General features: G+C 37.8%; 2 protein-coding genes across 2 annotated transcripts; both read left to right on the forward strand.

Moving 5' to 3' along the window:
• The first annotated feature begins 5,121 nt into the window (after positions 1-5,121).
• Positions 5,122-8,933, forward strand: LOC131329421 (ras-related protein RABA1f-like). The gene is made up of 2 exons (XM_058362522.1): positions 5,122-5,664; positions 8,139-8,933. The coding sequence occupies exons 1-2, from the start codon at positions 5,444-5,446 to the stop codon at positions 8,569-8,571; spliced, it is 654 nt and encodes a 217-aa protein (XP_058218505.1). The 5' UTR covers positions 5,122-5,443; the 3' UTR covers positions 8,572-8,933.
• A 7,435-nt stretch (positions 8,934-16,368) lies between these two features.
• Positions 16,369-24,058, forward strand: LOC131329392 (acyl-coenzyme A oxidase 3, peroxisomal-like). The gene is made up of 13 exons (XM_058362493.1): positions 16,369-17,098; positions 19,084-19,201; positions 19,304-19,411; positions 19,486-19,658; positions 19,777-19,876; positions 20,078-20,152; positions 20,297-20,427; positions 21,376-21,511; positions 21,594-21,713; positions 22,032-22,178; positions 22,261-22,365; positions 22,477-22,578; positions 23,268-24,058. The coding sequence occupies exons 1-13, from the start codon at positions 16,623-16,625 to the stop codon at positions 23,514-23,516; spliced, it is 2,040 nt and encodes a 679-aa protein (XP_058218476.1). The 5' UTR covers positions 16,369-16,622; the 3' UTR covers positions 23,517-24,058.
• Positions 24,059-24,388: the final 330 nt, after the last annotated feature.

The following is a 24,388-nucleotide window of genomic DNA, read 5'->3' on the forward strand; positions in this document are numbered from 1 at the left end:
GCAAGCACGAAGATTTCGTGCCCGTGGAATCTGTTAAAAAGGAGATTTTTCGAAAATATCGCATACAATGCACAATCTCCAATCACTTATCATTTTTGTGACAATTGCCTTATTAACGTCTATTTAGTTTCAATTCGGGCACGAATACCCTCAGGATCCTTTTTGTCCAATTTCTACGTTCACGTAGCAATTCAAATTACAATAATATCACAAAATAAATATTCAGCCAAACAATTAATTACTACATTTAAAATTAAGTCTATTTCTCAGATTTAGAATTTATAAAACATTTTCACTATAAGAAAGTATTCAATACACACCTCTTCAAGGTGTATATCATATGCACCTATTGTATGGTTCATATTGTGCCACCTCATAAAAAATTACTTGTAGGACCGGTCATTCATAACATTTTATTTCGTATCGTAACTTTTATACTAAAAATTCGTAACTTTTCAACAATATGATTCGTAACTTTTTAACAATAGATTCGTAACTTTTTGGAATTCATAACATTTTAGTGTATTTTAATGAGGGTGCATATGATACACACCCAAATAAAGGGTGTGTATTGTAGCACTTCCCTTTCACTATTTATCTATTTAACTACTATATTCTTATTCATAGATTTTAGAAACTAATTTTTATTCGAAAGTGCATATTACTAAATTTAGCATTTTCTTAATTTTATTTTTTTAACAAAAAAATACAATAAATGTTATAATGAGTAATTTGGTCTAATCAATATTTATTAGGGTTAAATATTAACTAATATATAATCTAAAATAAATCTAATTAACTATACAATGAAATGAATAAAAATAAATAGTATATGAACAAATACTTGTGTTAATCCTCATATTTTTAAATAGATACTTTCTACAAATTTCATTGGTAAACATGTTTTTCTTTTTATAAAAAGTTCCTTCTACGTTTCTTAATGCTATTTACTAATTAAAACCCCCCTTTTGTTTTTATATCATCTATTGACTCAATAAACCTGCACTTGTTCTCTTGCACACAATTCAACCACTTATCTCCGCCAGTGATTCACCATAATCTCGCGAATAATCAGCAATCTACGTATAAAAACATTTTCAGGCCTTACCACTGATTTTCTATCACAAACAGGACTAAATATTAATGAAAACAGGACTAACTAATAATTAATTAAATTCTGAAATTAAAAACAGGTTACCATCTTCAACAGGAATTAAGTTTTTGTCCAAACTCCATTAAAATACAAATTGAGTTACGGGTTTCCGGAAAACTACCTCAAACACGACTCTAAGTCCGAGTAAGTGTTGCACGGTGTCTCTAGTTCGCTGTGGTTGTTTCGAAAACTTGAGGCGGTGTCCGGCGGAGCTTTGACGGGGCCCGCGGCGGCGGCGTAGGCATGAAACCCACAGTTTTTTTTTTTTTAGACCACCGGGGTGGAAACGGGTGGTGGTGAACGGAGGGGAGGGAGGTGGCTGCCGTGAGAGGTGGTGGTGATGGCAGGAGGTCGGGCCGAGGAGTGGCCGGCCGAGGTGGGTGGAGAACGTGGCCGGAGGAGGTGGCTGGTGGTGCGGGGTGGAAGGAGCCGAAAACACCCCCAGCAGAACCACGGTTTAACGAAAACACCCCCGCAGATTGAAAAGACCAAATTACCCATCATCACAAACCTGGCCAACTCTAATCCAGGGGCTTAATTGGAAAAATTGGACAAAAATGGCCAAACCCTTTTAACGTTCTTTTATTAACAGGTTAGAAAATAAAAAATAATTACATTTTTGTTTTTGTTATCTGTTCATTTGGTGAAAGAAAATTACAAGAAAGTTAGGAAACACTTATTTAATTCTAAGGGAAAGTAGTGTAAACGTAGAATTCTTGCAATTTTTTTTGTTTTTGTTTTTTTTGCAGGTTGAAGAAAAATTAATTCTAGTAAGAAAGTTGGATACGTGGACTCCACAATTTCCCTGGTAAATGGAAAATTGAAAAATATAAGAAAATTAGACATTACAATACTTTTCTTTCATTTCTCAGTTTGGGCCTGGCCCCGTTTCGCTAAGATTATATTTGTAAGTACTTATTTTCTGCTTTACGAGAAATGACATTCTCTCATAATATATCACATTTAATTCAAAAAATAAGTACTTATTTGAGTTAACGGAATGAAGCTAAGTAGATTATCTTTTAGGAGGGTATAATTTGCTATCATGGTTAGGAATATTGATATATTATTAAGGTTTGATGAAGACCAAAGTTTGAACAATCTCAGTGAGAGGGTATTTTATTTCCCATAGATGGTGTATGAGTTTTTGCCAGGAAAAATTCGGTTATCAAGCGTTGGATGAGCATTTGCCCTTATTTCAATCAACCATACCCACCTTTGTTATCCAAATTAGCATTAGTTGCCCAGCGGCATTCCCTGGCCATGTTTTCACCTCATTCCCTTTTTCTTTGTTAAATGGCATGGAGGTGCTTAAGGCCTCGTTTCAAAACGGGTTTAAAGAACTTATTTTTTGTTTAATAATAAGGCATGTTTCACAAAAGGATAAATAAGTACTTATTTTTTAAGAAGACAATTTTAAACTCAAAAATCATGTGCTTACGCAAATAATTTTCCTATTAATATGTTTTGTTTGATAGATCTCATTGAGATCTTTAATACAGTACCAAAAAAATTAAAAAATTATTTTTTATTTTACATTATTTTTGAGTTTGAAAATGTGAAATAAGTTGTTTATTTGAGCTTTGTGTAACAACCCTTCTTATTTTTCTTTGAGAAGTTTCAAAATAAATACTTATTTTTTAAGAAGGTTTCTCGAACGAGGCTTAATAATTACTCCCTCCGTCCCTAAATAATTGTCCAACGCGCAAACCTAGGCCTTTAAAAAGATGCATTTGTTTCGTTAAAAAAATCAATTTTTTTCACAAATCAATAGATAGCAATGAGTTCCATTAGATTGTAAAAAAAAATTAAAATTTTAAATTAAAAACATGCATATTTTGTAAGGCCTAATTTTGCTCGCCAAACACTTATTTAGGGACGAAAGGAGTAACATGTTAAGGTCACTTGAGCACAATTACATCGATCGGGATACATACCAGGATATGCGTAAGTTACCTCAAATAGCTAAATTATCAAAATAAATAACATATCGGGGAGGTATGCATCGCCTGTCAAACAATATTTCGGCATGAATTAACAAATGGCTCTCCAATTGCCTTCTACTATAATTTTTTTGCCGGAATTTGGAGTCTTCGAATGTATGTCCCAAATTTTAGATGAAATATGAGACGTTTGATATGAGTTTGAAATTAATCCACTTTAACTTTTAACCGTCATTCTACAACAGATAGTCGCTTGTCATATATTCTATGATGGAAAAAAAGTAATATGATGCATACATATTACATATTGCCTTTCCAATTCGAGAAAATTTTTTGTGAGCTTCTTAGAAAAATATATATATATATATATTTTTATAATCCCAAATCGAAGTTTCTTTAGAGTCGATCAAACAAGGAGTTTGGAGAAATTAAAGTGGGAAAAAGGAAGGTTAGAATTAAGCACTTCACAAGGAATTGAAAGTTATGCAACGACCCCACTCTATCATGTGCTCGCATTCACATTTGTCATTTGACTAGGTATTACCCCTTTACATGTACACAACAAAGTTGTCAACAACAATACAACACATGTATCTCTGTCAACTTTTTCCCCTTCGAATTTCAAAACTTTTTGGAGGCAAAGGTTTTCTCAGTTATTTCTACCATCAAAAACTCCCGAGTCATTGACCATTTATCCGGTAATTAAATTCAGTGTTTCAAAATCAATAGATGTGCATCAGCTAGCTCAGATACTTGATTAGTAAACTTACGATGAATTAAACTTTCATAGTAATTATTCAGTAGTTTGAGGTGACAGTATTCCAGATCATTTCAGAACCACATATTTATGTGGAGATTATTCATACATTTAATCGTAGACTTCACGAGATTGTGTAGTTATGGAGTGGTTCAGAGCACAACGTTACGGTGCTCCTAGATTATTTTATACCGTAATAATTTCGCTAAGTTTTCGTAGTTAAATACAAGAAGAATCATATTTTGGTTGCGGGTCGCATCAGAACCACTTAAACATGACCCATGCATATAATTTCCTAATTCGTTCTCTTTACATGACCCATCAATAACAATTTTTTACATTTTAAAAAATAATCAACGAACTAATCCATTTATATCATGAACATTTTTAAGCAACGGACTAATCCATTTATCTACTATATATTTCACTCACCATCCTCACTGTACGTATGCAGAACTCGTGAAGAGAAAGGAAAGAGAGGACATAATTAACATGAAAAATGTGGGGAAAAATAACGAAAATTTGTTTTTTCTCAATAGTTAGTTTTGCTATTTTATTTTACTCCAGACCAATTAACCAAATACTAGTGATTGATGTATAACAGAGATTCGCTTATTCACAGAGGCTTCGTGAATCCTTTATTCAAGGAGTCGCGCGATCTCGGTCATCTATTTCGGCTTTAGAGGGTCTGGATTTCAGTGGAACTTTTCTCGTCTCCAATACAAAATTCATTAGCATTCAGACTGTCTAAAACACTCTTAAACAGTCGCGATCCACCTTCACAAACAATGAAACAACTATTCACCGAACCCTACATTAAAAAGATTTTCTCATTTTATTTTTGAGCTTCCAAAAAGAGATTAAGTTCTTTTCACCTGCGGTAAAAAAACCCCAATTTCCCACCGCCGCCTTTTTCGGTCCTACCGTGTGTTTATTGTTGATCTGAACCGTTCATCTTGTAAACCCCACATAATAGTGTATCGATGCAGAAAATAAACTTGATCGAATATCAATAGGAGTATCAAACATTGAATTTTGCTTTGTAAAATGGACAGTTTATCTTTATGTTTTATTATTGACAAATATCATATCGTCCATTTTATAAAACTAAAATTCAAATTTTGATATATCTATCAACTTTCGATGAAGCAGATTTTTGCATGGCAATACCATACTGGGTCTTATAATATGAACAATTCAAATTACAATAATAGACACTTTGTGGAGCCCATAATAAACGATAATAAAAGAGTGGAGTTTTACGCCAATGGTGTATAAAATTTTTATTCCCTTCCAAAAATTTCCCTTTTTCCTTCGTTCCTCAACTTACTTCCTCTAGCTTTGAATCGTCTCCCTCTCCTGTCTCTCTTCATCGTACGTCATAACGGTGTGCCTCTCCTTTAAAACTCACCTGTGTCTCTCTCTCTCTCTCTCTCTCTCTCTCTCAAGAAATGTTGAGATCTGTTTGCTAGCAGATCTACACATTCATCGCAATCCAATCTCACATCTTCCCCTCCAAAAAAATCCTTCCTTTCCTCTCTCGCTCTCTCTCTCTACAAATCTCTGTATAAATAAATCCAAGGAAGGGAAATGGGAGGGTACAGAGCAGACGACGATTACGATTACCTCTTCAAAGTCGTTCTAATCGGCGACTCCGGCGTCGGTAAATCCAACCTCCTGTCCAGGTTCACCAAGAACGAGTTCAGCCTCGAGTCCAAGTCCACCATCGGCGTCGAATTCGCCACCCGTAGCATCCACGTCGACGATAAGGTCGTCAAGGCCCAGATTTGGGACACCGCTGGCCAGGAGAGGTACAGATCCAACCTCGTCTCCTTTCTTTCCATTCATTTACGTACGTTTAAGAGATTATTATATTGAATCACGGCTTTTAATCGATTGCGGTTGTGGGGTTTGATTGATATTTTAGATCTGTGCGTTGTAAACTCGTCATTATGCGTTGTTCTACTGGATAGGGATGCTGGGTATAGGTTAGGCACCTCAAAATAATTAGAGATGTACAAAGTGACTGATAGATTCGTCTCGCCCCGAGTTTAGAATCTTGCGGGGGCACATGGCCCTATCAGATCTGGCATTTGCTTTATATGCTAAGAAAATGGATGAATTTTTAGGTCGTGTTTGATTCGGTGTGTAGGAGGTTCGGACTAAGAATTCAGTGGGGGCATTAATCTGCTGTTTGGTTGCATTTGCCGTGGGGGTGATTATTTGTCAGCCGGGACTCTGAATTCCCCTTTTGGGGGTTTGGCGGATCCATAGGGGAGGTGTTTTGCATGGTCTAAACTCTGAATTCCCCTTTTGGGGGTTTGGCGGATCCATAGGGGAGGTGTTTTGCATGGTCTAAACTGTCCGGACTCCTCCCAATTGACACATTATCATATTAATCTTCTCTCACTCCTCAACCAAAACAAACATAGTTTGAACAATCCCTACACAATTCGTACTTCCAACCAAACAACCAACTTCACTAGTAATCCGTCTTCACCACCAATGTCTATCCCAATAGCCTCCTCACTACAGGTCGACCCATAACACATATCAAATGAGGCCTATGGACTTATTTCAGTCTAATACGTGCTTATGTTGTGTTTGGTATACATGAAAGAAGGGGTGTTCTTCGGAGTTAATTGTGCCAGGCTTTGTTGATTGGACATTGGAGGTTTCTTTTATCTCAGATGCCATGTGATATATAGGATTTGTACCTTTAATGTTTGACATCCTCTCTTTTCAAACTTGTCACCTCGAGGTATTGGGTAGATAAAAAATCTCGTGATGCACAGATTCTCATAGTTTGGATTCTTTGTGAAGTTTCCTGATCATATCCTTGGCTTTTCCTTTCCTACGCTTGAGGATTTGGGCTTGAGGATTTGGTGTTTGTAGTTTGTGTATTCCAATAATTTTTGGAAGCCAAATCCCCTTGTGAAAGTTCTTCCTAGGGATAGAGAAGAAGTTCAATGGTTAAACAGAATTGTTGGCTGGAGCACAAAGGTGGTTTTCTTCACAATGGACCTATCACATGCCTAAGGTATTTGGCTGAAAGGAATAACCCATTTTCGATGGGTTAATTAACTTACTTTGAGCACTAACTGGTGATTTGGTGACAGAATTGGAAGCAAAATAGAAAATTCCCAAAAGCTTGATGCAATGTAGAAATACTAAGCAGAAGTTAGTTTTAAATTTTTTATAGAGCTGTTTATTTCCTATCAACTCAATAAGGGAGAGAGACTCTAATCGAATCACTAGACCTCTCAGATTGCTTCTCAATTTCTTTCTAACTAGTGTCATAAGGCACTCTACGGGGTAGATTTTGTATTACCTCAAGTACTTGTACAGTTGCACAGCTTTTTATATAGCCAGTGATGTTTGGATTTAGGTGTGAGAGAGTAGTGGAGACAAAAGAAAAATGTGAGGATGAGAGAAAAATTACAAGCTAGCAAGAAGCATAGGTAGCTTGGGGCTCAGGGACACTGGGATGAGCTAGGATTCAACTATCCTTGAGCAAGGGGCTGGGGTCAATGGTGTGGGTTTTGAGTAATTTCCATCTTACATTATAATCCAGGTATTCAAGGTGTTTCACTTTTGTGCATGTGTTGTGCATTTTTTTGAGGAGCACTTCCCCTGGGATGGAAGAGATTTGGGAAAAACTCAATAGACAAGTAATTTGAGCACTCACTAGTGTAACGCACTAGAGTTGGAAATGACTGATTTTCTGTAATTGTGAGGTGGACCGACTAAAGCACGACTAATCGCCAGTCAAATGTTTCCCTTTTTGCTTGTGTTGTTTGGTAAGGAGATGGGGTTGGGGTGGTCGTGCGATGGATGCATTTTTTTCCTAACTTCTATGTCTCTGATATTGTGTATGCGGTCCATTTTGTCATTTTGGTATTTAATGGTAAGCATACTTCTGAACTTAGCTTGAAGTTAATTATTCTAGTGAATGTAGCCTAGTACCCTTTCCTTCTAGTTCTAGATACAGGTAGTTTACAAGGATGATTTGTCCTGGACATGGTTTCCTCAAGTTTTGATTGTATACTGTGCTTCAAGTTTCAATCAGTCCCATGTTATTTGTTCCTGTTATTAGACCCTTTTACCCACCAGTGTCCAAGCTAACTATCTGGTTTATATATTTTCTTAGTTAATTCGGCTCTCTCTTTTGGAAGAGCACACCATGTTTATTTCTTCATAGTTCATACTGTTATTTACTTGATTGCGATGACAAAGCCTTAACTGTATTCTCCAGCCTCATCTAATTCCATTTTCTTTGTTGAAGATATCGTGCAATCACAAGTGCATATTATCGGGGAGCTGTAGGCGCATTGCTTGTTTATGACGTCACTAGACACGTTACGTTTGAGAACGTAGAGAGATGGTTAAAGGAGCTCCGGGGTCACACGGATACAAACATCGTGATAATGCTTGTCGGCAACAAGGCGGATTTGCGCCATTTGCGGGCCGTCTCCACTGAGGATGCCAAGGCATTTGCTGAAAGAGAGAGCACATTTTTCATGGAGACCTCTGCTCTGGAGTCTATGAACGTGGAGAATTCCTTCACAGAAGTTCTTACTCAAATATATCATGTGGTAAGCAAGAAGGCTCTGGACATCGGGGATGACCCAGCTGCTTTGCCCAAGGGTCAAACCATAAATGTTGGCGGCAAGGATGATGTGTCTGCTGTGAAAAAAGTTGGATGCTGCTCAACATAGTGTAAAAGGAAAGTAGAAAAATAAGAGCCATTTTCTCATCTTCCCCCAATGGGTTCTAAAATTTAAACGGGTTGTGGAATATTTCAATGCTAGAAGCATGGCAGAGAGATGACAAATTTTCTTTTTGATGGCATATCCTGTTTGGAGATCTGAAAGCCTCATGGGCGAAGATCCGCTTCGTCCTTGGGGTTTTTCCCCCTCCTGTTTTTGTTTTGCATTCGATATTCCTCCCCTTTTAATGTTCTTCTTTCTGTCAAGTGTACTTCTATATTTTGTGGCTGCCCTATAGGTTAGTTCATATTAGTATTTGATTGCTGAGGATTGGGTTCGTTAATGTATTAAGATATTTGATTTCCAGATTACCTGATTGATTCATTAGTTGTTCTGTGGAAATGGCCATTAGATTAGAGTTTTGCAGTATGCTTCCGGAAATTTGTTTGCTTTGGCCTACGCCGCATGCAGGCAACGTCCATCATGCAGACTGGGTCACAAACTTTATAACAACTTACCAAAAACTAGAAGCAAGCATGTTCTCTCTCTCTCTCTCTCTCATTTTCTTGCCATTTGAAAATAACCCTACCACTGATGATGAATCCTTTATCTTCAATACGCCGTAAACCTAGTTTCACACATCAACCACTATCATCCCAAATGCCAGCCTCTCTCCCGCCCGTGCGCCACCTCACCAACCTGTAAAATCCGACTAAAAGTGAAAATTTATGCGAGGTTGTGAATCGTTACACAGGAAAATGATTTCTCCAGTAGGACTCAATTTTACTTAAAACAGTTCTTGTAAAAGATATGAAATTTAGTGTTGCGAGAGAGTCCTCCTCTCGTCATTCTCAAATTTTTGGTGCCAACATTCTCCATCTCTCCTTCGTACAAATCTCCATTTTTTCTTTGTTTCCTGCTATAAAGGTAAGCAATACAGTCATTATGTCGATTTTTTGAACGCATTTTTGATCTGGGTATCGGTCTTTTGTATATTGGTTCCATTTGATTAATCATCGTTGGTTAACTAACCCCCTATAGTTAGGTTCTTTTATTTATTTCCCAGCCTGTTCTAATTTTAGAAAAAAACTTTCATTAAATGAAGAGGAAAAAGGTATTTTTGTCATAAAATCTTATTTAACAATTAACATGTCATGCTTTGCTTACATGACAAGCTCCGTCCAACATCCTAACGTTTTGCTAACGGAAGTCATCGGATGAATACTTTGAGGGGTGCTTGTGTTGAGTTTTAAACATTACAGGGGCTAGGTGAAAATCAATCATAGTTAAGTGGACTTTAAACGTAATTTATCCTTTTTAAAAATACGTTAACTAGTAGTAGTGTCCTTATGGGGGAAAATCTTTTAGTGCCGAATGGGTACCACGTGATGCCCACTTGGTGCATCTGAGCTGTTCATTGCGTTTGGATGGCTCAAATTTGGAGAGAGAAAAATGAGAGAGACAGTGTTGGGGTGAGAGAAGAGAGAGTTTCAATCCGAGTCGTTCAAAAATGTATTGGACGGCATGTGCAATATACCCACCCGACGCAAGAAAATTTCTCCCAAGTCCTGGCCCCTTGTGGTTCAAAATTTCCATAATTACCCTCTCTTTTTTAATATCAAAACTATACACAGTGGCATCCACTGAATAAAGAACGGTGGCCCAAAAAAGCATTTTCAGGTATGAATATTGTCAGAATCATTCGTGTTTTGCTTGATAAATCCCATTTGAAATCAATTTATCTCATAAACAAGCTAAACTCAAAACATACTTTTGAACCTCCCTAAATTTTCAAAGTAAACTTTTCAAAGTAAACTTGATCAACCACCTACTTAGTTTGTTCGGCTCGTTTATTACTTGACCTCCTTTACTTTTCGATGTCAAAAAAAAAATATTGGAAGAGTAGAAATAATTAAAAGGTGATGGTCCGGTAGGGTTCAACCAATCAGAGTGTTTATTGGGCCGTAGTTGCGCCGGCCCGTAATCCTTCCACCGCCAAGTTCGAGAGGTATTCGCTGCTCTGTGAAGCCAGCCTGACGCGTTGCCCTCTACTCTAAGGGCCACGAAACCCAGGCCTTCGCCCGGGCTCTGTGGCCCAACTCCCTGCTTGGATAGGGCAGGCCAGCAGTTGGCACCATTGGGCCCTACTCTTTGGGCCGACCCCACGTCCCATCACAGTAATTGCCCCCACTTGGGTCACAGGCTTGCGTTGCTAACCCCGGCAATTGGTTGTTAATTACTTGGAGTTAATATAGTGATCAGTAGCTTTCCTCTTTGGCTATGTGGGACTTCTCCATGCTTAAGCTGTAATCCAGACTTCGCTGTTTTTTTGACTTTTTGTGAGTACTAATTAATTGCCAATCTCCAGTGTTTTTGGTCAAATCAATTGCCAAAAAACTGGTTTTGTCAAATCTTTGGCAAAATAGATTGTGCTAATTAAGAAACAAGATTGGCACCTACTCCGACAAACTTCCTCCCAGAAAAAGAAGTACAAGCATACAGCAATTGGAAAAATAATTACTAATTTGAAGAAAAACTACTCCATTAGAGATGTGCTCTAAAAAAGAATGAAGTTAGGGTCGTTAGTCTACTCCGGTCGATGTGCTTAGTGGATTTTGTCCACGGGATTTGAGTTGTATCCTCTTGCTGTGTTGTTGTTATTGTTTAGGAATCCACGGTTAAGTTTATGCATTGATTAGAGCATCTCCATTGTAATAAACAAATGAGTGTGGATAAGCAAACTTAACAACAATACTCAAAAAACACCTCACATTGTAATAAGCAAAGTTATAAGTCTTTTATCAAATAATCAAATTTCACTCATTCCATAACCAAACTTAACAATTTTTACCAATAACCAAAACTCAATAACCAAACTCAAAACTCAAAAATACCCCGCATTGGAATCGTCTCATCGAGACGAATAATTTGGTGTGGTCGGGTGCGTGATTAAAATTCGTTTGCAATTGGACATAGGTTCATTGCGTATTGTGAGTTTTTTTTTTGTTAGGAATGCAAAAATAACCAACGTAGAGGTAGAGGTTGTTAAGTTTGATTATGAACTAAATGGATAATCAAATGCTGACGTGACACATTTTGGTTATTGATTTTGATTATTCCCACTGCGGATGCTCTTAGAATCTGTCATCCCTTGGGTGCCTGTTTGTTGGTCGTTGGCTGGTTCTAATGGCGTTCACGAAGTATCGGTTCTACTTGTGCAGTGTGTGTTGTGCCTTGATGGAAGAAAATAGGTAGCCCTTCGTTGTAATTTGTTTATCTGTTGGCTGGAATGCACATGTTTTTCTGATTTCTGTAATTTTGGTTGGATTCCTTGTAAGTACCGCTGGGCCTTTAATGATACTATGTGATCGACTGTTCTCAAAGGAAAAAAAAAAGACTAGGAAATGCGAAGAAATTTCAACTTTTTTGCAGATTGTTATTCCTCTCTATTTTGATATTTCTTCGAGAAACAATCTCCAAGAAATATCATCGAGACTTAAAAACATAGTGTACTATCTTCAACACAGAATGCTAATTGGTACATTACTCATAGGACGAAGCCAGAAGTTTGATGCCCGCATTAGTTTTTTCATCAGGCTTGGGAATTTCTCATTGCGGAGATCAGATTTGTGATTATCCGTATTTTTTTGTCCGTCTCAATGACTGGAACTCGAAAGATATGAAAAGAATGTAAATCCAATTAAAAAAAGGGCGTTATATAAATAGCTCAAAATAAGCTTTGGCCACGTTAGGTTTGGATTAAAAAGTATTTAGTGACTTTTTTTTTTGTCTGTATTCAAAAGTTAGTCTTGCGTCAAATTTTTTCAACTTATTAATTCGTCTCGACGAGAGGAATCAGAAAAGTATAAAATTAGGATGGAAACTCATATTTTTTTATAAAAAATAAAATTATTAGTTTCAATCATAAAAATTTACTTTCTTGATTTCTCTCGTCGAGACGAATTAATAAGCCACAAAAGTACGACGCAAAACTAACAAATGCGAATTTTTTTGAATAAAACAAAAAAAGAAATCACTCCTTGGTTTTTAATCCAAACCTACCCTTCAATATTTTCTCTTGTATATTTGTAAACCAAACCTATTATTGAAAATTCAAATAATTCTAATTGTGATACCCTGTCCGGGTATTTTACTGATTTGAATGTTATGACGGGTTTGATGGATTGTAATATCCGTACTTTTCATAAATATTTCACCCGTGCATTAAGGAAATTGCGTCATGTACTAGTAGATTTTAGGGTAAAAATATACTGCATTATTTTGCATGAAAAGCCGTAGGGTGGCGATTTTGTGAGGGGTGAGCACGTGAAAGTGCGATGGCTGTGCATGGGTGATGAGAAGATAAGTGTGGTGAGAAAAGTTAAGAAGACAAAATGAGATAAAAGACAAAGGGGTGGACATATGTCATCTTTATAATCATATATTTGGTGAGTCAACTCAGGAGGATAGTATTTGTTAAGGAGAAAATGGGTTTTGGGGGTGGTTTTCCCGGGGAGGAAAAAAAACGAAAGAGTAGTTGGGTGAAAAATATTGGGAGAGGTAAAGATGAGAGGAAGAGCAAAGGTAAGTTGAGGAGAGAAGGTTATGTGGGAGGTATAAACGATAAAGTGTGTAAATGTTTAAGGATGTGGGTTTGATTCTTAGTACTTAATATTTGTTGTTTATATTGTGGTTGTGATACTTGAGGATCTGGATTGTTACACTAACATTTTAAGAAAACATGTCAGTTTTATACACCCTAAGTCCTACAAACTAAATTATGTTCCTTTGCGGAATTCAATGTCCAAAATTTAATAAATTTTCCATTCTGCCCTCGTTTTAGGACCCAAACAAAACTTAGTAATAAAACAATGCGTCAAGTAATTGTAGAAAAACTTTTTTACAAAGAATCATTGTGTCTTAGAGAAAGTTGAATTTTCAATAGGAACTAACTTTTTAGCAACGGAGTGAGTATTTTTTAAGGTTTGTCAAACTCAAAAAATAATAAAAAGTGATGAAACTAACGATGGGTTCCCTAGTCTCCAATGATTTGAGCCGTTCGTGAATTATTCGAGACTCGACTTGGTAAAGGCTCGTTCGAGTTCATTCGGGTACTAAATGAGCTGAATCTAAATCTTAATTTTAGGCTCGTTAAATAAATGAGCCGAACTTGAACCTGACAGTATTCGGCTCGATTAAGGCCGCAAACTTGAAGTATATGTATATAATCCCATAAAAGTTTTACATATAACCTTGAATATGTATAAACTTCTACATGTACATAATATAAATTTTATAACTTGTACATATATAAACTTGTAAAAGTACTATAAACATGTATTTTAATACAGTATGTTTTTGTAATATGTATATGTAGGAAATTACTTATGTACAAACTAGAAATTTTATTTGTAATTCTAGACTTGTATCAGAGTGTAAGTATCTAATATTTTTGAGTTGTTAAAGCTCGTGAACAAATTCGAGCTCGACTCAAATCCAGGGAAACTCGACTTGAGCTCAACTTGTCAAATTTTCATGGAGCTTGAGTTCGGCTCAAGTTCGCGTGAAAACTTAATGAATGAACCTGAACATTCTAAAGTTAGGCTCGATTCGGCTCATTTGCAGTCCTACTTAAACACATATGAGCAACAACAATTATTCGGTGGTCTTGGAACACCGTCTCCTTGTGCCTAACACTCTTATACATCAAACATTTCTATGGAGCTCAATAGTAAATCTATGAAGTTTATAAAAGTATGTGGTGAATAAAGGTACGAGACATTATGTTGTGATGTCCCCCAAACCACCGAGGGGTGTTTTGGCTAAACAATTTAGTCTGAATTATTGGATTATGGGAAAATGACGGGTCCATGACGTGTTTTGATAATTAATACCCTTCAAGGACATGCTAAGAATAATTATTAATGCTAAAAATGCCCTTGATGAATATTAATTATCAAAATACGTCATAGGCCGTTATTTTCCCTTGGATTATTCATGGGGATAATCCAACTTGTTTGGGCTCAAATATGAGGGGTTGGACTGGCTTTTTGCTAACACGTAACAAGAGCCCAACTCAATTTCTAGGGAGAAAACATATCATGAATAGACCATTTTTAGGCAATCCCCTTTTTTCCCTCCCCGCCCCCTTTTTTTTTTTTGAACACATTCAATTTATTCCATAACAAAGCCCGAAGGCAATATAGATTTCATCAAAAAAATACAAGAATGAGCCAAAATTATCCAGACTTCTACACAGGCACCCCCCTGCAGAAGCAAGACCGGCGAAGTTGTCAGATGAGAACCAATCAAGGCCTAGATACTAGATAGTAGAGAATCCAAACGGACCAGACCCCAACTCAAACTCGATAAGCGCATATGAAATCTGGATGGCGAGAGCCGTTCACCGGAGCAGAAGTCAATAGCAGACCCCATCACCGACAACAGCACCCGGATGAATCTCAACCCACCAACAACCTCAAACAACCCCAACTTCGGGCGATCCTCAATAGGCACCGGATTATTCGCTCATCTCCTCTTCCACACCAGATTTGGGGAAGCCAAACTGGTATCAAACCGGACTGATTTGGTGGAAACCCAAATCAGCCGGTAGACCGAGCCAAGCGGCCGGAAAAAAAGAAAGACAAAAGAAAGAAAAAACCTAACCTCAACGCCGGCCCCCACCTCGCCGCCCCTTTCATGCAAGGGAATTCCGGTAATTTGTGGGCTGTAAAAATTGAAGGGAAAAAAATGTCAAATAATCCATCCAACCAATAAGCCAATAACCCATACGAAAATACTAAAAAAATAAAATTAAATGGGCTAAATAGTTCAATAATTCAATAAGCTGCCTTAGGAGGTGTTTCCACTAATGAATACAACTTATTCACCAAAAATCACAAGTTGTTCGCACTAATGATTAAGTTGTTCATTAGTGTAAACAACATATAAAATTGATATAACTTATGTGAACACTCTAATTATTAGGGCAAAACCACCGCGTAATTACTCGAGTAGTAATCTAGGCCCCGTTTCGCTAACAACTTTTTGCGTTTTTTCTAACATTTTTCATTATTCAATTTTTTCCCCTCATTTGTTAGTTTTGTGCGAAGCTTTTGTGACTAATTGAAGTAAAATAATTTTGTTTTTATCCAAATATTTAGAGAAATAATCACTTTTAAGAAGAAAAAAAAAGAGAGTAAAAAGTTGATTTTTTTTTTTGCTTTAAAGTGATGATTTTTTAAAATAGTGCAAAACTAATAAACATGAAAAAATTAAATAAGAAAAAAAGTGCAGTTACAGAAAAAGTTCAAAAAGTTGTTGGTGAGACAAGGCCTAAATTTTGTTACGTCGTCCCCTATCCAATGAACGGATTCAGTAAATCTATGAGTATATACATTCATGTACATATGTTAAGTACATGTGTATTTTGGATAAGTTTTGAGTCCTATAAAAATTATTCAAGTTTTTTATTTTGTTCAAAATATCATTGTAAAAAATTAATTCAATCTAATATCAGTAAAGAGTCTAAAAACATTGTAAAAAATTAATTCAATCTAATATCAGTAAAGAGTCTAAAAACATTTACAGAATATTTTAATTTTACTTTAAAATTCAGGTTTAAATTCTATCGCAAATGTGGATGTTTCATAAACGCTTCTACTGATATCGGATCGATTTATTTTTTACACGTACTGTAAATAAATATTTTAAACAAAATAAATAGCTCGGATCATTTTTTTAAGACCGAATACAGGTCCAAATACATATGTACGTGAATCAGTGTATGTAGCAGCGCTCGAATGGATTATGATGGCACACATCCCAACAACTTAAAAAAAAGTTGAAGACATCAGGCACCAATTCCGAAATCTGGCATCCGCCCACGTGCCGGCGATGCCGCCGCCTAACTAGACCATTTCAAGCAAAGCCTTCCCGGCTCCCGCAACCTCCTCTCCGTCCCATAATCCCATTTGATTTCAACCTCCTCCCTCTCAGCTCCCCCCCACCCCCTCTCTCTCTAAAAACCTCCGACCAGAATTCCAATTCCAACCTCATCCATGGCCTCCCCAATCGACCGCCCCACATTCCGCACCAAAATCCTCCTCAACCACCTCCTCCTCAACCCCGACCAAACCCTACCTCCCCTCGCGCCTTCTCCCTGCCTCAACTACTCCCCTCCCGAACTCTCCAATAGTTTCCAATTCGACACGCGCGAGATGCGAAAGCTGTCCGACGGCCACCACGTGGCGGATAGGGACTGGCTGTTCGGGCTGATGACGCAGAGCAAGCTGTTCTGCCCCAGGGAGAGGGGCGCCGGTAGGGTCTTCGTCGGCCCGGATTATAACCAGTCGATGGAGCAGCAGAGGGAGATGACTATGAGGAGGATCGAGTACTTGTTGGGGAGAGGGGTGTTTGAAGGCTGGCTCACGGGGAAAGGGCCCGAGGCGGAGTTCAGGAAGCTGGCGTTTTTGGAAGTCTTGGGGATTTTTGATCACTCGCTCGCGATTAAGCTCGGGGTTCACTTCTTTTTATGGTGCGTTTAATGTCTGGTAGTATATTTTTTCAATAATCTAGAAAGTAATCTATCGCATTTCAAGAAATGAGAACCCGATTTGTGGTGTACCCATGTACCATGTGATCCGTAGCCGCAGGACAGGATTGCGTGGGATTCTTTTGAAATGGAGAATCTTTAAACACGATCCTAAGGTACATGGGTACTCCAAAATTTGGGTACAAAGAATCTCTGGCTAGAGAAAGGGCGGGTAATTTTGGGAATTCATATATTTTGAGGAGTAATGATTATTTCATTGAAAAGTTGAGAATCCCAGAAAAGTACAGAAAAATTTGGGAAGTGTTTTTGTGGGCTCAGTGAGGACGAAGCTAGAAATGGAAATTTGGGGTGGCCAATTTAAGATGGAATTATTATTTTTTTGGATCGGCAAGCAATAGTGAATTTTGTGTATAAAGAATATGAAAATACTAATTGCACGTGTGATTATTGCATGGTATTAGAGGTCGGGTAATGCTATACTTTTGAAAGATAGTCACGAGATAAATAGATGCAATGACTAGAAGTTTCAAGAAATTAGGAGGTCATGTTACATAAAGTTTTATAATTTAGAGGTGCTATGGTAATTACTCGAAAGTTGGGAGTGGGTGAGGACACCCTTGGCACCTCCTCCCTTGGTCCTCAGGGTTTGGTTATGGTGTAAATGTAGATTTCGAGTGATATTTTGATGTTTTAAACATGGTATTTGAGCTGTGGTTCAAGCCCGGTCATGAAGGCTGGATAGATTTTTGAATGCCTGCAGATGAGAATATGATAACTATGAATTAAAATCTTAGTAATCTGATTCCTGTGGTAGTCCGGGTCAGGTGGTAGGATTGGACTAGGAATTTTTTGGGGACATGTTTTTTGAGGAACTTTTGTGGAGTTCAGTGTTTTGTTTTATATGTGGATTGAGCAGGGCAGGCTGAATGTTAAGATTATAGCAGGGGAGGATGGAGATTGGGTTCTTACTTAGTTTGAAATGTTTTCAAATGTGATTCCGGGTGGACAAATGATCAGAACTCAGAACTGAATTCCTAATCTAGTATTTGCAAACACATGGGATTCATTGGGATCTGTAATCACGTTGGCAATTTCCTCATGATTCTTGCTGTCTTGTTCAGATTTGGTAGAATGCAAAATTTTTGAAACCACTCACATGTAGGGATTTTAGGAATTCATCTTTCCCTAAATTGTATTTAGTTTCAAGTGCATTTATAAACAATCACAGTATCTCATGTCAAAGCATTTTGGGACGTATTACGAATGAAACTTCTCATGATGGATCAGCGTACCCTTATCAAATATTTGGGTACATAAGCCAGTATTCTAAGCTCTTGGGTTTAGGGAGATTTGGCACTTGAACACATGCAGCCGAACAAGTACTCTTGTTTTAGTCCATGTAACATAGCTTCTTTGTGGGTGCTTGAGCCATTCCTAGCCTCTCCTCTACCCTGGCATGGTGCAACTGCATCCCTTAAGAGTGAGGTGTTTGATTTTTTGATGGATAAGCATATTGACAATCTGGTCCAACAAATGATAGGTGCGAGTTCTTTCGCATTTGACATATAGGCTCACTTTCACATGTTGAAGTCTCCGCTTTTAGTTTTGCCTCTTTTTTCCTTCTTTCCAATTGGCGCACTCTTTTATAATTTTTATTTTTCTTGGTACTCTATTTACCTTTGTCTTCACCCTCTCTGCAGAAACTGTGGCTTTATTCTTTGCGACAAGATTGCTATTTTGGTTTTTAGATATCTAACCCACCATCTGAAGACAAGTGCAACTGACCTAGGTTGCTTGGCTTCGATTCCTACATGTAGTTGTATATTTTTTCACAGAGTTTTTTTGTTGAACTTGATTGTAAGGGAGTAGATCGACTTAGCTACTGCAAGTAACAGCCTGTTAATTGAGTTCATATAAAAAGGTCTACGTGATTAATCTTTAAGTGTTGTGTTAATCGATGGATGCAGGGGTGGTGCCATCCAATTTTTCGGCACAAAGCATCATCATGAGAAGTGGTTGAGGGACACTGAAAATTACGTGGTCAAGGGTTGCTTTGCAATGACTGAGTTGGGGCATGGAAGTAATGTATGTGAAGGTGTTCCGTCATAGTATAGGATTTTTGACATGTTTATGTGTATCTATCTGCATAGTTTCTGGTAGTTACTTCATGGTTTATGTTGGGTTTAGGTTCGAGGCATTGAAACAGTCACCATATATGATTCAAGCACTGGGGAGTTTGTCATCAACACTCCATGTGAATCAGCTCAGAAATATTGGATTGGAGGAGCAGCTAATGTGAGAAATCATATATTGCCCCTTTGTTCTTCCGTCAGCATGACTTAGAATTAACATGTTTGTTGTGATTTCAGCATGCAACACACACGATAGTATTTTCACAGCTGAACATAGATGGAACCAATCACGGGGTCCATGCTTTTATAGCCCAGATAAGAGATGCAAATGGCAACGTCTGCCCAAACATCCGCATAGCTGATTGTGGTCATAAGATTGGTTTAAATGGTGTTGACAATGGTCGAATCTGGTAAAAGCAACGCTTTATGTAGTTCCTCACCCCACCCCCTTCCCTCCTCTCCTCAAATTTGGCAAGAACTTGTAAATACGAAGAAATTGAAACATTTTGCCGTTATGTGGTTTTCCAGGTTTGATAATGTCCGCATCCCCAGAGAGAATTTGTTGAATTCTGTAGCTAATGTTTCTCCTGATGGGCAATATCTCAGTGCAATAAAAAATCCAGATCAGGTAAGTACCTCTACAGAATTGAAGTCTTCTTCTCCATCTTGTGCTCATTGTCAATGAAAGTACAACAATGTAACTTTCTTGCTCTCTATCTTGTGGTCCAAATTCCTAAGGCAAGATAGACCGGTAGCCTAGACCTATTGGCAATCGTTGCTAACATTTATGTTAATTAAATTTAAACTGAGCGTGGTTATCTGTTTACAGAGGTTTGCGGCATTCATGGCCCCGTTGACTTCTGGTCGTGTAACGATTGCTTGCAGTGCGATTTACACATCAAAGGTAAAAGAGTTCACCCAATGCATCTGTCATTCTAGAGCTTGTTTTTGCTATGTGTGTTCGCGGGGATAAGGGAACTAGAATCATCTCCAACCCAATATATTTGGATTCTTAGGGATGTTTTATCTTTTTCTATTCTCTTGACAGATTGGTTTAGCAATTGCCATAAGGTACTCATTGAGCAGGCGAGCATTTTCTGTTACACCTAATGGGCCTGAAGTTCTTTTGCTTGATTATCCAAGTCATCAACGGCGGCTCTTGCCTCTTCTTGCAAAGACGTAAGTTTCTCACCAACTGGATCTGCAGTATGTAAGCTTCTTTGAACTTTCAAGTTACAACTTATGGCTTGTACGTTCGAATGCATAGACGGAGCAAGGTTTTATTGCTTATTTAAAATTGCTGTTGTATTGGCTATTATTGGGTGAGTGAGATAATGCATTGCAAACTGCCCCGTGCAAATCTACATTGACTAGTGGTGAAAGGTTTGGTTTTGCTGAAGTCTTTGCTTCTTGATTCTAGTTCTGAATTTGTATTTTGCCATTATAGTTTATAAGAACCATATCATATACAACTTTGAGTGTGTTTGGAAATGCCATTATGAACTTACCATGTGGATATTAATGACTTAACATTAATAGTTAGTGCTTTACGGTGACTATTAAACACATTTTCAGTGTTTAATAAGATTGGACGTAGTTTTTGTTTCCAGCGATGATTTTCCAAAGGAAGTACGGCGGACGTCCCTATATACCAGCCAATTTTGAGTCCTACACTTTCCCTAGATGTGTGTTGAATTATTAATCCTGACTCTATATTGGTGTGGGGAGACCCAGTAGTGCATTTTGCAGTTCTCTGGGATTAGCAATTTGCCTCTCCACAGTAATTTATTTAAATTTGGTGTGCCCACAAAAATTAAATAGTGATGGGCTGATAATACTGAAACTTATATGGTATTTCATTCTGGAAAAGTAGCTGCAATTACTATGATGCTGTTTGATGTTGGCCTAATGTCCCAAATTTTATGCATGTTTGGTGCAATCCATTTTTCTAGCTTGAAATTAAACAGCCTAAGAGATCCAAAATAAAAAGTAAAAAAATCAATAACTAAACAGCCTAATTCCATTACCAATTAATATTAATGCATTTACTGTTATCGTGACTCATCACATGGTGCGTTTAATTGAGTATTGCTACTCCGACACATTGCTTTCGTGATCTTGCTGCAGATATGCAATGAGCTTTGCTGCTAATTATTTGAAAACAATATTTGTGACGAGGACACCTGAATCAAACAAAACCATCCACGTTGTTTCAAGTGCATTCAAGGCTACATTAACTTGGCATAACATGCGAACTCTTCAGGTCATAAACCATAATTTCTAGTTTCTGAGTCCTTCCTATTCCTACAAATGTTCTCATGAGACATTCTTTTTATATGAGTCAGGAATGTCGTGAAGCTTGTGGTGGACAAGGTATGAAGACTGAAAATCACGTAGGCCATCTAAAAGGTGAATTCGATGTGCAATCCACATTTGAGGGGGATAACAACGTTCTTATGCAACAGGTATTGTTGGAGTATGGCCTCATGTTATCATTAAACTTGCATAAAACCTGTGTCAGAATAAAAGTTGGAGTTGCAGCACTGATTTGAGCCCACAAATTTTGTATGACGGGCTTATTTCTTGACCTGAAAAAATAATGAATAAAATAGTACTTGTTACATTCGAGGGAATTTTGGTGTTTTATTGGATTGTTCATTGAAATTCACACTAGTGAATGTTTTATTTCGGGCTTGCACACTATTTGTCAAAGCAAAACATTTTTTAATTAAGCTAGTTTTTTAGGGAATGGGGAGTTAATGACTGGGGTTTTATGAACTCAGGTTAGCAAGGCACTTCTAGCTGAATATATAGCAGCTCAGAAGAGGAACAGACCATTTAAAGAATTGGGTCTGGAACATATGAACAAATCTTGTCCTGTCATCCCTTCTCAGCTCACAAATTCTACCCTCAGGAGCATCCAATTCCAGGTAATACAATTTTAGCTTTAGGGATATGAAAGTGATTCTTGTCGAATTAATTGAGTGGATTCTCACCGGTTGTGTTCGGCAGACTGATATATTTTGCCTAAGAGAGCGAGATCTACTTAGTCGCTTTGCTGCAGAAGTTTCAGCACACGAAGCACAGGGACAAAGCAAAGAATACGCATTCATTCTGGTAATCCTGCACCTCTCCATGTGCCAATGTCTTGCTTTACTGCATCTCTCTCTCTCTCTCTCTCTCTCTCTCTCTATCTATTCTTGCTTATTTCTTTCTTCTTCCAACCAGAGTTATCAACTTGCTGAAGACTTGGGCAAGGCCTTCTCAGAACGATCAATTTTCCAAACCTTTATCGAGGCTGAGGCAGCTTTATCTAGTGGCTCGTTGAAGGTAAATCTCAGGAACTGTTTTCTACGTGTATCTCCATAGGCATTTATTGTTGGATTTTTCACTGCCCTCGGAAAATCGAGGTCAATCTTGGCAACTGTTTCATCACTTAGTCTGAAGAAGCAGTATGTAAGAATTCAGAGTTAAGTGCTTCCCATTTCCACATCTAGAGGGAGATCTGAGATTTAGGTGTAAGAGATGACTGAAATGTAGCATTCACAGATTAGGTAAATGAAATATCTGACTTACTCTGATCAGTACATTTGTCTGGTTTCCCATTGCTGCTAGTAGAACAACTACGTGCGTTTGTCTCTCTGCATTTTATGGATGGACGTTTGACGATAAATAAAGCAGTAAAATGGAAAATTCAGCAGCCTAGCGGCAGTAAAAAAAATACTATCAAATGGAAATGCTTTTTGACACTCAACCTGATGTTGTCTCATTTGGTCCGTTTACTTCAGTCTTCTGCCTATATTTAACGGTATATCCATTTCAACCCTGAAATAGAAATAAGAAAGATAGAAAGGTACACAGAGAGGCTAAGTTGGTGGTTAGATTGTCATTTGGGATTTCTCTTTCAGGATTCTCCCCTGGAGAATAGTGGTCTCTTCTGATTCATGGATGCTATGGTTAGTAACTGAAGTGTAATCATAAGGCATCAGAGAGTAATAATAGTCGTTTCCTATTTGCAGGATATATTAGGCCTTGTGAGGACCATGTATGCATTGATCAGCTTGGAAGAAGATGCCTCGTTCCTCCGATACGGCTACTTATCACCGGATAATGCTGCTGCCGTCAGGAAAGAAGTGGCTAAACTGTGCAGTGAACTCCGACCCCATGCACTAGCCTTGGTCAGTTCTTTCGGGATACCTGATGCTTTCTTGAGCCCTATAGCCTACAATTGGATTGAGGCAGATTCTTGGTTTTCTGTTAAAAAATAGGCTGAGGTACTTTCAAAACAATAGTACTCCTACTAAGTATGGAATTTCTATAAAAATAATCGAGGTTTAAAAGTCATTGATCAGCTTGGAAGAAGATGCCTCGTTCCTCCGATACGGCTACTTATCACCGGATAATGCTGCTGCTGTCAGGAAAGAAGTGACTAAACTGTGCAGTGAACTCCAACCCCATGCACTAGCCTCGGTCAGTTCTTTCGGGGTTCCTGATGCTTTCTTGAGCCCTATAGCCTACAATTGGATTGAGGCAAATTCTTGGTTTTCTGTTCAAAAATAGGCTGAGGTACTTTCAAAACAATAGTACTCACTACTACTACTACTCCTACTAAGTATGGAATTTTTATAAAAATAATCGACGTTTAAAAGCCATTTAAGCAGGGCTACTTGTTTTATATAATTAATAAACATCTTGCTTTGTCCTTTATTTCGTCCCATGACATCTGGACGAACTGGTATCTTGTATCTTTATATTGTATATTTTTCAGTTGGTGATTAATCTTGGAAGTTAAATTCAATTGGTGTTTCTATGGTGCGTTCGTTACTCTCTCTCTCTCTCTCTCCATTGCTTGGATTTGATCATTTCTCAGGGTGGACAAGTTTCCCAGGGATACCATGTTGAGAAGTCTGAAAATTACTACTCCGTATATGATTAAGATTCAGGTTTAAAAGAACTCACCAAAGGCAAAATGCTGATATTGTAGTACTTCCTTTTTGCCTTTTTATTTTTGTAGGACTTTTTCTTTCAAACTTGGTCCATTTAGGGAGGCCCACCACTTCACTTTCACTTAGGCCCGGGCCAAGTTGGGGGGGGGGCCGCTGGTGGTGAGGCTCTGTCGGGCTCCTTCCCCTTTGTAATG

The sequence above is a fragment of the Rhododendron vialii genome, chromosome 6a, assembly GCF_030253575.1.
Source record: "Rhododendron vialii isolate Sample 1 chromosome 6a, ASM3025357v1".
Lineage (NCBI taxonomy): Eukaryota > Viridiplantae > Streptophyta > Magnoliopsida > Ericales > Ericaceae > Rhododendron > Rhododendron vialii.